At 38.0% G+C, this 17798-nt stretch overlaps 1 protein-coding gene across 1 annotated transcript in view; it reads left to right on the top strand.

The window, feature by feature from the left end:
* Positions 1–17798, top strand: part of LOC126236170 (cryptochrome-1) — a 69471-nt gene that overhangs the window by 9251 nt on the left and 42422 nt on the right. Inside the window, exon 3 of the mRNA XM_049945266.1 lies at positions 750–944. Within this exon, the coding sequence (XP_049801223.1) occupies positions 750–944 (195 nt within the window). The remainder of the gene's footprint in view (positions 1–749; positions 945–17798) is intronic.

Raw genomic sequence — 17798 nt, 5'->3', positions numbered from 1 at the left:
GAACCATTATAGAATTTTAATGGGAAAGATGAAGGGACATTTTCAATTATAAAATGATGTTGGAGCTAAACCTATAAAGTTAAATACTGCACAGATTATACAATGTGTATGTTTAATATTCATTGATCAGTTTGGGTTGGCAGCAGGTCATCAATAATTATAAGCTAGAGGCAAAGTTTGCTTGAGTGATTCTTAATTTCAAAGCCAAAGCATAGAAATTGTATCATGTGTTGTGAAGCAAATAATTACTAAGTTGTACCCATTCTATGACATTTTGTCCGTTACTTTGTGCCATACTAGATATCTATCTGTACTTCAAATTAGAATTAAATGTTGGGATGATTCCTTTGAAAAGGACATGACCAGATTTCATTCACATACTTGTTCTGCTCTAGCTTGTGCTCTGTCACTAATGATCTCTTTTTCAACAGGATGTTAAACCATAAACCATAACAGAGCTGGTGGTGAATTTTTTGACTTAAAATTGTTCATGTTGCAGAGAAGTTTCTTGTATTTGCTTAATCAAGTATTCTCATTTGTGTAATGATTATCCATCACTTGGAAATAACATTTTATGCTGCTGCTTACACCTCACTAATCAGTGTTATGATTTCAGTATACTTTAACAAGAAACTGATAAATCTATTGCGAGCATCTATTCAGAGTTGTTCATTTATGTTATTTTAAATACAAGTGAAGTCTTATTTGGGATAGTAAGAATTTTCTCATTGGTATTTCTGTTCTTGTAGATTGTATGTTTTGCGTGGTACCCCTGAGGAGACTTTCAAAGATAAGTTTCAAGAATGGAATGTCAAAGTTATCACTTTTGAAGCAGATATAGAACCATATGCAAGGGAAAGGGATGAACGTGTCATAAAGATTGCCAAAACTGCAGGAGCCAGAGTTGTTCAGAAGGTGTCACATACACTGTATGATCCTGAACAGTAAGTATTGCAGTTTTACAAGGAAATGTCAATATGTAAGCTTTGCTTCAAGTTTTTTTTATTGCAGTGAAGGCATTGCTTTGCACATAGCAGATTTCAACAAAGTGCTTTACATTCCTTGATTTCTGTGATAACCCTGAAATAATGGCAATGTCGGCACTGTATTTGGCTATGTATCCAGCTACATCACTAATTTTTGCCAATAAATTTATCGTCATAGTGCAATGCTATGTTTTCTCTATGTACAGTCTCGAGTACTCATTCACTTGAAATTCAGTATCCCTCTCAGATTTTATGCAAATGACCTCAGACTTACATTTTCTGCAATGCTCCGCTATATCAAACATCAACACCTATAGTTAAGATAAAACACTTTCAAGGCAACTGAACATTTAAAGTATATTGTCTATAAATATTGTTATACAAGAACCAACTGTCTTTCATTCAGACCAAGCCTACACTGTCTGCATGTAATCAAATGTGCTTCTTTTTTCTTACATTTACATTGTTGATGAACTCTAAGGAAGTTAGCACTCTTACATGGTGGGACTTGTTGGTCCATGGAACTTCTATAACCATATCACAGCAAGGATTTAATTGTGGTGCACACTCCTGGTAGACACCATGTCTGCTGAGTGTGGAAGATGCAATTCGTCATGAGGTGCACTCAGAATACTTGTGAAAGTAAGAAAATATTTACTTTACTAATATAACAGGCAACTAATTCCCTTTAATAAAAACCAGTTGACTTTACTGATTCTTTGCGAGCTTCATGTCGACTATTGTTCGGTGCTACGAGATCATGAGAGACACATGCCACCCACATTGTGCCATGTGTGGCTCACGAAATAAGTTTTTTTTACATGCTATATGTGGCAATTTTACTCATTGCAGTAGCAATGAACTGCATGGTAGCAGGTGAGCAGGGTAAAAACATATAAAGTCATTGCTGTCTATATACAGTTAGTTTTTTGAACCAGTTGCATTAAGTATAGTAACTACAAACATACACTCAGATAAAAGTGTGTTAAACTTTGTGGGGCAGATATTGCACATGTCACTATCGGTACAATAATTCTTCCTGCTGTGAAGGAGGATGTTGCAAAATATTGAAATATTCTATTTATTTGACACAATCCCTCCCAATCTTTGTTTTATTTTTGCAGCCAGTATTGTAAGATATAATTCCTCAAGACTTAAATATTCAGTGGTTACAGCTGTTTATAAAACTAGGTAAAAGTGAGTAACCCATACTTAGAGAGCTGTTTTACTCATTCAAATATTTGCAGTTTTGAGAAAATCACTTGAGTCATTTAAATACATTATTATATTATAAAATTAGAGAGAGAAAGAATGACTGCCCAGTACTCATCTTCAGGAGCAAAATTCTAATATTGAGCTGACAGATGCTGGTAGTATGTGCACATACACAAAAAGACTATGCTAGCATCGGGAACTGTTAATTTCTTTGTCAGAAAAGAGGCATAAGTTCAATTAGATTAGAATGGAGGGAAGGCCATTCAGACCACAGGCTGAGAAAGACCCACCTACTGTGAGAACAAGGGGAGACAAAGATGAGACAGAAGGTGCAATTGTACATGCCACTATGTGTTATAATCACTGACAAGGTAACATTTAATCTTGTTTGTGCCTTGTTTCATAAGTATGTGTAGATGAATTTCCCTCAAAAAGATGTGGGTTTTTTTAACTCAAAGAGAAGTGTTTCATATATAAACATGGAAGGAATTGTCAGTAAGTCAAGACTTGCAAATAACGGTTTGCATGATTGTCTATTGTTTGTTCCAGTCATAGCTCTGAATTTTTTTCTGTAGCTTGAACACTCTGAGGTGGCTTCATTTTTCAACTTTCCAAAAAATTATGCCATATCTTACAACTGATATAAAATATGCATGATACACAATTTTCCTAACATCTAAGTCAGTTACTTTATTCAGAACCCTCATTGCATAAACAAAACTATTTAACTGCTTCAGTAAGCAACCCACATGATCAGTCCATGACAAGTTTTTTTTTTATGGTCACTCCCAGAATTTCGACAGATTCTGCAGTTAGCAGTTCTCTGCCTTCATAACTTAACTGTGTTACATATTCAACAGTTTGTTTGGTACTGAAGTGTAAAATTTGTGTTTTTTTAAGTTTAGTTTCATACCATTATTATTTATCCAATTTTCTAGTTCTAGAAGAGTCTGTTTTGTTTTCTGTGCTAATTCTTCAGTGCTTTTACAGCAGACTACTGCTGTTGAGTCATCTGCATACAGAATCGTATCTGAAGTTACCCAGCCCTCATCAAACAATTGATTTATTATGTGACAGAGTCGGGGTGCGATATTATCACATCCTGCCTTTATTATTTTTGTTGGGACGTAATCCTAGCCCACAGATTTTAGATTGCTTAGGGATTTTATAATGTTAGCCACCTCATTACAGGATGCATGAGTGAATTTGAATTCTACTGATTTATGCTGCATTATATTGGGATGTACGTGTGGAGGAGCAAGTTTGTCAATTTTGTTAGAATTTATGAAATACCTGTTAAATTCTTTGCATATATGTCTGGAGTTTGTAATCATTTCCCCATCTATTGCTAATTTATGATTAAATCTTTTTGTTTTTTCTGCACCGATTTCCCTCCTGACAGTTTGCCATACAGCTTTTGATTTATTTGTGGCATCTGATATGTATTCACTGTTTGCCATTTGTTGTGCCTGTTCAGCTACTCTACCAAATATTCTTTTGTATTTGTTTACATAGCTGACAAACTCTGCATCATGGTTGTTCTTTGCTTGCATGTGCAGTATCCTCTTTCTAATACTAGAGATCCTGGTGCCTTCAGTTATCCAAGAGTTCTTTTTACAGTTTTTGTCACATGCTGTTATGAAGGGGAAGTAGTAATTGAAAACTCATGGATTCTGATATGAAAGCATTGTAGTTTGTGTTTACTGAGTACTGCTTGCTGAAAGACCAGGATGTTTCATTTAGTCTTGAGACAAATGTATTCACATCGTGTTGGCTGAAGTTCCTGACTCGTTTCACTGTTACAGTTTTATCTAAATTTGGCAATGAGATAAAAAGGGCTGAATAGTCAGATATACCTAATTCTAAGATGACTTTTCTGTAGCACCATAGCTGATGCTGCTCACTATATTATCTACACATGTTGCAGAAAATGCTGTTATTCAAGTGTACTCACTAAAGTTTAATGTTAAGCCATTAGTAGATAACATGTCCTTAAGATAAATGGCAAATTTGTCATAAGCTCTTACATTTACGTTGAAGTCAGCACAAATTATGACCTTTTTACATAACTTTTCTAATCTGCAATCTATACAACAAGGTGTCAAGTTTGTCTAAAAATGCACATGTAGTGGAATAGTCAGGGATATGATATATACTAATAATTAATATTCCGTATTCCAAAAGTTCAATGCAGCAGCTTTCAAATAATAGTTCCTCGTTCAAGCAATTTAAAGTCTGCCTGACTTCAAAGCTTAGTGAGTCTTCTACTAGAATGCACGATCCTCCAAAACTGTTTTTTCTACAAAAACTCACTGCCAAATTGTAACCTGAAAGTGAGTTTATCAAGTTTATATTTTCACTTTTAAGCCAGTGCTCATTTAAGCATATAACTTTTACAGAACTTGTATTCTCCAGAAATACTTCTAGTTCATACAATTTGTTCATCATTCCTACTGATAGACTGCCTATGTTAAGATGCATTATGAAATTATTACGTTTTAAATCAAAGAGAGAATCATTTAATTGGTCATCGAATGTGGCACCTGAGTGGGTCTTTAATTCTAAGTTGCATTCCGTTATTTTGTTCCTCGTGGACCAAATTCCATGGGAATTGGTCCACTCTGTTAGTTTCCATGTGAAGGATCATCCAGCACAATAACAGACTTATTTTTACTTTTGTTGACAAGAGAGATCTCTTCAAGAGCATTGCTGACGTCCTTTTACCGTACTTGTTGAGATGCATTCCATGGTATGTGAAACAGTTTCTTTCAGAGTTACTAATGTCTATCACCTTAACATTCACAAACTTGGCGCAGAAGTTTTTCAGCTTTAAATTAGTAAGTCTGATTTCTTTGTTTACGTACGACCAGTCTGGTAAGTCATACCTTAGTGGCAATGTTGTTATGATAATTTATACCATCATCTTCAAAGTAGTTCCCTTACCCTTGTACTCAACGCTTCCAGCCGTTCTCCATGGTTGGAAGCAGTGCTGGAAGTCTGTTGACTGAATCGTGTTCAAAATTAGTTGTGATTACACATGAATCTTTTTTATGTAGTCAAAACTTCCAGTTCATTTTTCAGGATGAGGAAGAAATCACAAAGGGCTACAATAGATGAGTAGGGTGCATGGTGAGCAGATGTCAGGAATTCCCTCACAATGAGTGAGGCATATGAATAGGTGCATTGTCATGATTCAGCAACCAGTTTTTGTTCTGGCATCTCTCACCTGTTTGCACCTAACATCTTCCCTCAGTCTCTTTGAAACGTCGCAGTAGAACTTCCCTGTGACTTTCTGACCACATGGAAGAAGTTCCTTACGGAAAGTCCTTGAATGTCAAAAAGATCATTAGCATTGACTTGATGATACTGCAAACCTAATATACTTTTTTGGGTGGTAGTGAGTATGATGCCATCCACAGCAGTGATTGCTGTTTTATTTCAGGGTCATAACCATTTCATGCACTTTCGTGATTGTTTCTGGAGTTGTCATGTTGACAGCCATCCCAAATGTTTGTCATCCTCCACAGACTTCTGGCCATCTATAAATTGCTTAAATCACTCAGTTCTTACTTGGTTCAAGAGGATTCCCTGAGGATGAGATGCATTTCAGCTGAAGTTTTGTGGAGTTAAAAACAAAACTTCACAGATATCCTTTGTTCCTTCAAGTCAGTCATTTCGAAATTCACAGACAACATTCACACCAGTGCACTCACAAAGATGCCATGTGGCAGACTGGCAGTTGATGTCCATTCTGAAGTTCTGTGGTTAACAGCAATCAAATGACATGTACTAATTCATGAATGTTGTCCGTGTCCATATCACAACTTTATACAATGACTAACATTCCCCCACAGGCATCCAAGGTGCGAGGCAACAACTATCACTGTGGAAGACTAGAGCACAGCGCAAAGTATTGAGATGTGATGCGAACTGAGTCCCGATGCAATGTACTGAGGTTGAGAGATGAGAGATAAAGCCAGCTTGTTCGGTGGCAGTGGCCTATATGCAACTTGCCCAGGGGATGTTATCAGCACATAGCCTGGGGGTGTGTATTGGTCTTCTCTTGTCATAGGTGTGCCTAGTTTAGCGCCTCCTATACAATGTTTCCTGGTGTCCGACTGGTGTGCTGGCAGAGGTGAACGCCAGGACAATATTCACTTATTCTTTTCTGTCAGGGTATCTTATGCCATAAAAATTTCTAACTATTCATTAATATTTCTGTCTGGCCGTTTTCTTGATACATACAGAAATATCTCTCTAGGAGTGCTTAGTAATTTATTGGTGTTTTATGTACTTGATCACTCCCCATGTTTAATGATAGATCTGTTCTTACCTCATTTAGGGAATGACTGCTTGATGCTTAAAAAAATACTGATGGATGTGTTGATGCAGGATGTTTTGATACTGAAGTTTTTGTTGACACTCATCTTCTCCTATAAGAGACTGGCTGTCCCATGTGTAATGATAGAAATTTCGCCATGGATGTTCCAAGCTCAAATCACTATATTCTGCTTAATCAGCTCTACCAATTTCCTCTTCAAAATCTTTCATTGTAAATACCATGCCTCGTGAAACCACATTTGCCATTAATGCCTCAAGGCATCACTATAGTGCAAAGTCAGCAATATCAAGACTATTGCTAAAACTTCATCTTTCTGTCTTTATTTCCATGCCAGAAGGTCATCAACGTTTTACACTTTTTCATCCCAATACTAAGCTACATCAGTGGCACTCTCACTTGCTTCCATAGATCTTCAAGACCATACTGAACTGAAGAAGCAGACCACTCCAATATATACTTGTGTCGCATGTGCTCATAGCTGATTTATCATTCTCCATGTCTTCCATAAAAGTTTCATGCCCATAGAATCATCCTCTTGAAATGAGTACCTGCTTGCAAGTTCTATGCAAAGCATCTCAAATATGGAAACCAAAGGTCCCGCATTGAGACCAAAAATCTTTTCAGTGTCACACTGTATACAGCAAAAAATGTGACTGGCCTTGTGACATGCTGATACTCAACATTGATTCTGAAATGGCTTTTAACAGGAAAGGGCTGATTACTGTTACTGATCAAACAATGATTAGTGCAGGAAAGAGAAGGGCATCCCAAGTGCTTCCAGATTCATGAGAGACACTGAAGCCCTGGTATTGACCTGGAAATGAAATGGGCATTGCTGAGTTTGCAGTATGATATAGATTTTCCTGGGAACACTGAGATCTCGGCTGTGCACCAGCGTGACACTATAAATCTCAATAAACTCCAAGTCTATGGACAGGCCAGTTGGGGAACGACGACAGACAGATGCCATATGACCACGTTTACAGCAAGCTGTGCATCATACTTGCCGGTGCAGACAGTGACTACAGGAGTGTGTTTGGAAACGAATGAAAATACAAGGGGGAAACTGCATTGAGAAGAGCCACAGTCCAATTGTGAATAGTGTGAATGAGTAAAAAATGATGACTGTGTTGGTGAACAACACATGTACTGTGGAACCGAGTGCATCACCACTATCCTCAAACTGTTCAGTTGCAGCTTGGACACTTTGGACAGCTGAGCAATAGCCAGGACCTCCTTGACTGTGGGAGCTTGTAAACACAGTGCCTCCCACTGCACCTCTCTCTGTATAAAAATATAATTAATTTGGCAAGGGACAGGGTATGATGAAAGTATCATACTAACAAGGGAACCTCCCCATCGCACTCCCCTCAGATTTAGTTGTAAGTTGGCACAGTGGATAGGCCTTGGAAAACTGAACACAGATCAATCGAGAAAACAGGAAGAAGTTGTGTGGAACTATGAAAAAAATAAGCAAAATATACAAACTGAGTAGTCCATGCGCAAGATAGGCAACAACGAGGACAATGTCAGCTCAGAAGCGCCGGATCGATAGGTCCTTGGTTCAAGTCTTCCCTCGAGTGAAAATTTTACTTTCTTTTTTTTGGCAAAGTTATGATCTGTCCGTTCGTTCATTGACGTCTCTGTTCACTGTAATAAGTTTAGTGTCTGTGTTTTGTGACTGCACTGCAAAACCGTGCAATTAGTAGATGAAAGGACGTGCCTCTCCAATGGGAACCGAAAACATTTGATCGCAAGGTCATAGGTCAACCGATTCCTCCACAGGAAAACACGTCTGATATATTCTATACGACAATGGTGACGGCATGTGCGTCACATGACAGGAATATGTTGTCGACCCAGCTAACTTGTACACTTGGCGGATGGGTAAAAAGATTCTTCTACCTTGCCCGATTTAGGTTTTCTTGTGGATGTGATAATCACTCACAAATAAGTGATGAAACTCTCGTCCGAAGTAGCGATCAGTCAACTGCCAGCCAGGGAGACTCGTTAGCAAGAATGTGCGCTGTAGTCATCTGACGTCGTCTGTTTCGATGTTTGTTTAGGTGTAGCGTCCTCATACTACGACGCAGTTACCTCGCATCGGACGGACGGACGGACAGATAATAGTGGTCTGGAAAAAAAAAAATTAAACTTTTACTCGAGGGAAGACTTGAACCAAGGACCTATCGATCCGCAGCTGCTCACGCTAACCACGGGACCACGGCGCTCCTAAGCGCACACTGTCCTTGATGTTGCTTATATTTCGCATGGACTACTCAGTTTGCATATTTTGCTTATTTTTTTCATAGTTCCACACAACTTCTTCCTGTTTTCTCGATTGATCTGTGTTCAGTTTTTCAAGGCCTATCCACTGTGCCAACTTACAACTAAATCTGAGGGGGGTGTGATGGGGAGGTACCCTTGTAAGCAGTGCTTGTTGATTGGGAAAGTTTTTTCTTTCTTTTATACAAACACCATGCAGGACATGACAATAGGTACTGCTTTCAATCTTCTGCTACATGAATTCAAAATAATTAGTCTTGAATGTTCTCTTCCTATGAATGATAATTGCCACTTTTCTCTCATAGTACAACAATGCTGATGATGATGCGGTTGTCGTCTTCTTGAGGATTATTTCTGTGCATCCGAAGAGTTGTTGCAGTGGCTCATGATGCGCATAGAGGGAACAGGTGTACTTGAAGCTTGTAGAAATAAAATACTTGTCTTTCATGAGCTACAATAATAATAATAATAATTGATAATAAATAAATAAATAATTAAAAGGAAACCTACTAAATGAAAAATAAAATGAACCTAAATATTTCACACACACCACTTTCTTAGTTTCTATAATGAAAATTATTTTTTTGTCTGAAAATGCACACGATATTATCGACTATGTAAAATAAATCACTTCACTCCTTAGTTAAATCTACTCTTTTTTACCTTTTTTATTGTTTGAAGTGAATGTTGGTAGACTCTTGATGTGCTGAAAAACATTTAATTTTGGGTTTCTATAATGTCAGGGAAATTACTAGCTGTCTTCTTGCCTTGCGAGAAAATTCAGAATAGTTTAATTTAATTTCATTGGCAACGTAAGAAAAAATGTAGTAAAGCAAAATCTGTAACATTTATAAATTCGGGATTGATGATCGTTACTATGAAATGAAAACAGAAATGCCAAATTAAACAATTATTATTTAATGAAAGAAGCTATATAACAAGCATTAAAACAAGAAAGGTACTGTAAAAGATCTGAAGTTGAATCGTTTTTAATTTTTCCTCCACCCTCTCAGATTATATTAATGTGTCATACATCTCATGCAATAATCTCACAGTTTTGGACATAACAAAGAATTTTTGCCGTATTCTGGCGAAATTCATAGAAATTACAATAATCTTAGCTCGACTGTGGAGCGAAAGAAAAAAGTATTCATAGTAAAGTCATATCAGTAATCGCAATTGGCAATAATAATGGCACAATTAAACAAATTCCTAACAGGAATACAATTTCAGTTCATTTGGACAAAATGGAAGACAATAAGAGTCTGTTAGTGTAAAATGCTGTTGGAAAGGCGCGTGACTAAAGAAGAGAAAGAAAAGCCGATCGTGCATTCTTAAATAGAACAAAATACAGATGATGATGCTACGCCGCTCTCATTATCCTGGGCATACATACTCGCTGACGTGGAGCGCAGTTTATTGACTCAGTGGTTAAATTATATCTTTAACTCTTGATACTTTGATAGGAAATTTAGGAAATTACATTGCGGGCAGGGCACAATATTACACTATCCACTTTTTAGTTGTTAGACACATAGAAACAAAAATACGTCTGTACAACACGGCAGACAAGAACAGAAGAGCTATATAACAAGCATTAAAACAAGAGAGGTACTGTAAAAGATCTGAAGTTGAATTGTTTTTAATTTTTCCTCCACCCTCTCAGATAATATTAATGTGTCATACTATGAATTAATATATCTTTGGTGCATTCAACTAGTGCCTGTATGAATTAATATGTCTCATTTGTCTACGTAGATAAACCTTATAGGTACCCACACAACTGCCCCCTACTGTGTACTGACATTGTCCATTATCACTGATCGACAGTATACAGTGGCGGTGCAATACAACATGTTCAATTTTTTTATCTTTAAACACTTTAAATTATGATTTTTGCCCTGAATGGGTATGGAAGAACTTAAGTGGTGGCTAAAATTTTAATTTCTTCTTTGCCAAGGACATGTCAGTGTTATAGAATGTACATTAATGCTTACAGATAATTTATAACAATTTGAAAGTCAAAGTTTTTGCTCCACTTATTGAAGTATAACTGTTGCCTTCTACCGGCAGGGTTAAGCACATGCATATCACAGGGTGTACACCGTGCGCAATTTGTGTGTTCATTGGTCCTGCAGCTACAGATAGGCTGTCTGAGTTTGTGATATCAGGCTGTCTGAGTTTGTGATATCATTTCAGTTTTTACCACAAAGTTTGCTGGGGAAGTGTTTATCACGTTTCAAAGTAGTGCACTGTGGCGCATGTATACTGTTCGGCCACAATAATTTGATGATTGTGCTTTTGCTGCTGGAAGCAGAGAAAATCAACACCATTTAAAAGATATTCATTTATCTCCAAGCACTGCCAACATCAAGCTGCTTTAGATGCGATGTATTATGAAAGGCTTGTGTTTACTAACAAGTAACTTTTGTAAGCACTTGGTGAGATATTTACATTAGAACAAAATCTTACTCAAGTTATTCATTCAAGTAACTGGGGCAAGTTTATTTCAGGAAATTTCTGCAAGTACTTGCTGCAGAAGTGTTGTTGTTCTTTAAAACCAGAGCAGTCTTCACTGTTGTTGCTTTGTTATTAATGAATAAAAATTGACGAAAAACAAAAATAAAAAATAGAAAAAATGTTATACTAGTGTATATTGATGTTACCAAGAAACACTATTCAATTAAGTAAAACCAGACAACTCTACTTAGATTAAAAACTTCAAGAATGTCACATGCAAATTTCAAACATCTCGTCTGCCGTATAATCAAATATTCAATAACAGGAGACAAAAATGTGACGCCATATCTCACCAATAGTTTTAATTACTCTTTGATTTTTGCGAGCAGTATTTACTGCTTTTATTATAAATGTGATGCATTTAGGTTTACAGTAACATTTTAAAAAATCAGGTAAAATTTAAAGACATCTATACTGCCATTCTACTTTCCCTTCTCATGAAACAGATTGATTGGTAAACTCATTTTGCGCTTCCTTGATTGGTGGTGCCAATGATAAGTTTGTTTTGACCCATCTGTCTTTGTGCCATTCTCATTTTCGACACTGACTTTTTCATATCAGTACTGAACACACACAACGTCTGTAAGTTTAAGAAAAACTGCCACAAAATGACAAATTCGGCAAGTACTTGCAGCAATATGCAAGAAACTTGAATGAATTTTCACTCTAGAGCAAAGTGTGTGTTTATCTGAAACTTCTTGACAAATTAAATTGTGTGCCAGGCTGGAACTCAAACATGGGAACCCAGTCTGGCATACAGTTTTAGTTTGGCAAAAATTTTAATACAGGAAATTGTTTTCATTAACTTGCAAATTTCTTGAAGTTACCAATCGAAACTGCTGAACATCGGTGGAGGGGGCCAGGGGGAGGGGGGGTGTTTGCAGGTACGATGGTTCCTATATTCCACACATGCATATTATTGTATGGATAAAGCGCCATACCACAGCAGGAAGTTTGACAGACTGCCTAACAATTACGATTTTAGGATTATCATGTTAGAGTGATTGCAAGACAAGCAAATAAACTGCAACAATTCAATGAGGAAGACTGAGCTGTTGTCTATAAAGGAAACAAACCAGCAATGAAAGTGTACATTGTGGATAAAATCACTGATAGCAGAGGCCACAAAATATTCCGTTTACTGCACTACAACTGCGATCTAATAGAATTGACATGGGCCAAAATAAAAGACAATTTCAAGGAATGATCACTGGTGACATGTCGAAGGAATGACTGCAGAATATTGTTAATGCAGCTTTCCTTTCAGTTACTGCACAGGACTGGCAAGGTTACTGCAGGAAGGTGGAACAACTGGAGCAAGAGTATTGGACATGGGATGGAATAAAGGAAATGGCCATTGATTAAGCTATGATCAATACCGTGCCCTCAAGCTATGACAAAGATGATCTTGAGTCAAATACAGATGACAGTGACCTATAGTGAACATCATTTTGACAATTTCTTTCAGGCACAGTTAATCACACTTTGTAAACATTACTGCTGTGCTGTATTTAACAGATGCAGTGCGCAAACAGTTTCATAAATCATGTTTTTGACTTTTGATTCATGGTGTTGTAAGTTATATGTTCATCTACTTTCATTATTTGTGATAAATAAATAATACCCAAGTTGTAGATAGAACTCTTGAGCATGAATATGTCAACAAATTACGAGTGTCTTTTAAGCGCGCAGTATTTCTGTGAGTGCCGTCTCCAATTTCGTGTTAAGTATGAAACACGGATAGTGGTGCCAGTACTGCTGCAAGCAGCCGAAACTGGCTTCCCCTCCCCGCTCCTCCCCCATTGGCAGCCATAATGTGGGGGCAGCCTGACAGCCACTGCACCAGTCGTCAACTTGTCGTGGACAAACAGTTCTTGGATTATCAATGCTGCAATGAGAAGGCTCATCATTTATGGCCCAGGGCAGTGGTTCACCATCGTAATTCACATATTTCAGTGATCAAACCCATCTTGTGCATTTAGCACCGCATTGACACTTGATCGAAGTCAAGGTAAGTTTACAATGTTTTCTATGTTATTCTGAACCCTCTACCGAATGTTGAAATGTTTTGCTTTTGGTAACCACTCACACTTGTTTTTCACTTTGACACACAGGTCCGCTAGTTTGTTACATTTGTTAAGTGTTCGTATAACTTCACAGTCCGTTTTTGAGATGCCATCTTTCAACATAGCCCTGGTCTTACAATGTAATACATAGAAATTAATTTTATAATACCTCATTATTGTATTAAACTAGGTATTTACATCTGTGTGTGTGTGTGTGTGTGTGTGTGTGTGTGTGTTAGTTACATTTCTTTCTGTAAGGGCACCATTCAAAACTATTACTACTATACTCATTCCTTTATACCCTCTTGATCCCATGGGACTTTTCAGCACTACATTACAATTTTACAACGTTTTGCAACCTTTTGCTCAAGGTCGATACCTTTTATTTTATATGTTAATTACAAGCAGTTGGTATTTTTAAGTTTCATATTCACATAGTTTTGCTTTACATAAGACATTTGTCACCCCAATTTAAGTTTCATCTGTCAATATTAACAGGACAACATGTTTACATAAGTTTCGCATGATGAGCATAAACCTCCGTTCATGCATCCTATTGACACGAGCATAAACCCCCATTCACGCATCCTATTGACACGAGCATCTGTCTGGGCGCTAATGACCATTGTAGTTGTGCGCCCTAAAACCACAAAAAAAAAGAGCATCTGTCATTCCAGATACTGATTTCATGCCATGTAAATCACAGTAAGCCAACACAGCTACACTTACCCATGCCTCTTGCAAGTCTACTAGGTGTCTACTAGTCTACACGAATGGTTATATAGAAAGGAAGAAGCATTCATTTTACTCTGTTACGACAGTCCTTCGTATATCTATAAGAGAACTACTGAGTACATTCTTTGTTAACATACAATCGTTTTTGTGTTAACTCACTTATTTAGTGTTTCCTACCTATTGGTAATTCTGACAGTACAGTACCATATTATACTAGTCATCAGCACAACTGTTTGAAAATGCCTGCACTGATCGTTGTTCAGTGTTTGTGACTTATATATTTTTCACTACATGATGTGTATAAATGTATCGCTACGAAGATTGTGTTAGTGAATAGCTGGAATAGCTGTAAGACAATATTTGGGTTGCTTGTAATTATGTGCAGATGCACCATAAACACACATGCCTGATACTCTTATCAGCACCTTATAGTATGTGGTTTGACCCCTTGTGGATTGATAGTATGAGACTTCAATTTAAATTTTATAATGTCTGACATACTGTATATTTTCCATACACATACATTCACACACATATTTTTATACTTATAATTATTTATACACACATCAAAAAAAGTTTAGCATCATCTCGATTCCGAGAGTTCTGGAACTTGTACAGAAAATTGGAAGAGAGATCAATATAAATATCATTTCTGCACTTTTTATTGCTCATGAAAACCACACGTTGCTTGTTGCCAGCGAGACCTTCAGGGAGGCGGTGGTCCAGATTGCTGTACACCAGTACCCAGTAGCACATCCCCTTGCGTTGATGCATGCCTGTATTCGTTGTGACATACTATCCACAAGTTCATCAAGGCACTGTTGGTCCAGATTGCTCCACTCATCAACGGCGATTTGGCATAGATCCCTCAAATTGGTTGGTGGGTTACGTCATCCATAAACAGCCCTTTTCAATCTATCCCAGGCATATTCCATAGGGTTCATGTCTGGAGAACATGCTGGCCACTCTAGTCGAGTGATGTCATTATCCTGAAGGAAGTCATTCACAAGATGTGCACGATGGGGGCACGAATTGTCATCCATGAAGACAAATGCCTCGCCAATATGCTGTTGATATGGTTGCACTATTGTTGATATGGTTGCACTATTGTTGATATGGTTGCACTATTGGTTGGAGGATGGCATTCGCGTATCATACAGCCGTTATGGAGCCTTCCATGACCACCAGCGGCCTATGTCAGCCCCACATAATGCCACCCCAAAACAGCAGGAAACCTCCACCTTGCTGCACTCACTGGACAGTATGTCTAAGGCATTCAGCCTGACCGGGTTGCCTCCAAGCACATCTCCGACGATTGTCTGGTTGAAGGCATATGTGACACTCATTGGTGAAGAGAACGTGATGCCAATCCTGAGTGGTCCATTTGGCATGTTGTTGGGCCCATCTGTACCGCATTGCATGGTGTCGTGGTTGCAAAGATGGACCTTGCCATGGATGTCGGGAGTGAAGTTGATCATGCAGCCTATTATGCACAGTTTGGGTTGTAACATGACATCCTGTGGCTGCACGAAAAGCATTATTCAACATGGTGGCGTTGCTGTCAGGGTTCCTCCAAGACATAATCCGTAGGTAGTGGTCATCCACTGCAGTAGTAGCCCTTAGGTGGCCTGAGCAAGGCATGTCATCGAGAGTTCCTGTCTCTCTGTATCTCCTCCATGTCCGAACAACATTGCTTTGGTTCACTCCGAGACACCGGACACTTCCCATGTTGAGAGCCCTTCCATGCACAAAGTGATAATGCGGATGTGATCAAACCACGGTATTGACTGTCTAGGCATGGTTGAACTACATACAACACGAGCCGTGTATCTCATTCCTGGTGGAATGACTGGAACTGATTTGCTGACGGACTCCCTCCATCTAGTAGGTGTTGCTCATACTTGGTTGTTTACATCTTTGGGTGGGTTTAGTGACTTCTCTGAACAGGTAAAGGAACTGTGTCTGTGATAGAATATCGACAGTCAACATCTATCTTCAGGAGTTCTGGGAACTGGGGTAATGAAAAACTTTTTTTGATGTGTGTATTATGGTGCAACCCTTTTGCTGTGGTACCTAACGCGAAACGATTGTGTTCCTCATTTATCCCAGGACACGTTCATGCAACATTCGCTGGAAGGAAACTTAATAGTAACTTAAAACTAGGTATGTAGTTGCTCGATGGCTACTAATGCATCACTTTTTCAATATACACATATTCATTTTCCATCTGTACTCAGCTGTATTCATCAGTCAGCTCATGTTACAAGAGTGCAAATGTTTATAGTGTAGCTGTCATTTCGATTTACCTTTTGCATCTGAAAATAAAAGTGTTGTCATCTCTTCTTCGGTAACGCTACAGGCCTTGGTGAGCCTTGGCTTCTTCAATGATCTTCGTCCATATCTCTTGGTTGTTTGCTGCTCTTTTCCACCCCTGGTGCCCCTTACTAGTGAGATCTACTATTGCGTCATCAATCCATCTTCTTCTAGGTCTCCCTTTTCACCTTGCTGAATGGATCACAACTTTTATCATTTTCTTTGGAATTCTATCGTCTACCATTCTCTCTACATGTTGTGGCCATCGTATTTTCACAAATTTTATTACGTACTTTGTATTAACACTTTAATAAAGGTGTGAATCAAGATGGTAGTCTCTCCACTGTCCTGATCAATACAGATCTGCATAGTGTAATAAATAAAATCAACAAAAGAGACACCATATTTATGAAAACTTGCCAGATATGTGCATACACTGGTGACATTGCTATAGTAGGAAGAAATATCTATACACTACAAGAAATATACTGGACAGTCGGAACAGAAGCCTTAAAAATTGGCCTCATAGTAAATGAAAACAAAACAAAATATATGATAATGTCACAATCTGAGGCCAGAAGAACCCCTAAACATCAATGGGAAATGCTTCAAAGGAATGCCCTCTTTCAGCTAATTGGGAGCCCTAATAACAAATGATAACAGATTGGAAAGGCTATAAGGGAAAGAATACAAGCAGGAAACAGAGCTTACTTTGCAAACATGCAACTTTTCAGAAATCACTTTGTTACAAGAAAAACAAAACTGCTAATATAAAACTCCTTAGTCGACCAGTTATCACATATGGGTCAGAGGTATGGATGTTGACAGAACATGACAAAAATGCACTAAAAATCTTTGAGTGGAAAATACTACACAAAATCTATGGTCCAATAATGGAGGAAGAAGGCTGGAGAATATGCTGCAATGCTGAATTGGAAGTGTTAATACAAGTGGTGTCATATGTGGGGCACAATCTCATTATCTTTTGTAGCTTATTCAAAACTTTACATCTATTCCTTCCTTCATTGTACGTAGATATCCTCCTATAGTGGTTAGTGTAGCTTGTATGTAGTAACTTGTTAATGTTTAAATACTGTACGTAGTAATACACTGTGTAGATATTTTTTCGTAGATTGATTTTTTATTTTGTCCACTGTAAATATTCCTTAGATCAACTCTTCTCTCCTTTTAGTTTCAGCTTTTTAGTGTAGGACAACGGCCTTGCCGCAGTGGCTACACCGGTTCCCGTGAGATCACCGAAGTTAAGCGCTGTCGGGCGTGGCCGGCGCTTGGATGGGTCACCATCCCACCGCCACGTGCTGTTGCCATTTTTCG

The sequence above is a fragment of the Schistocerca nitens genome, chromosome 2 (assembly GCF_023898315.1).
Source record: "Schistocerca nitens isolate TAMUIC-IGC-003100 chromosome 2, iqSchNite1.1, whole genome shotgun sequence".
Lineage (NCBI taxonomy): Eukaryota > Metazoa > Arthropoda > Insecta > Orthoptera > Acrididae > Schistocerca > Schistocerca nitens.
Note: the sequence above shows the minus strand (reverse complement) of the source record. Positions and strands in the feature narration are given on the sequence as shown.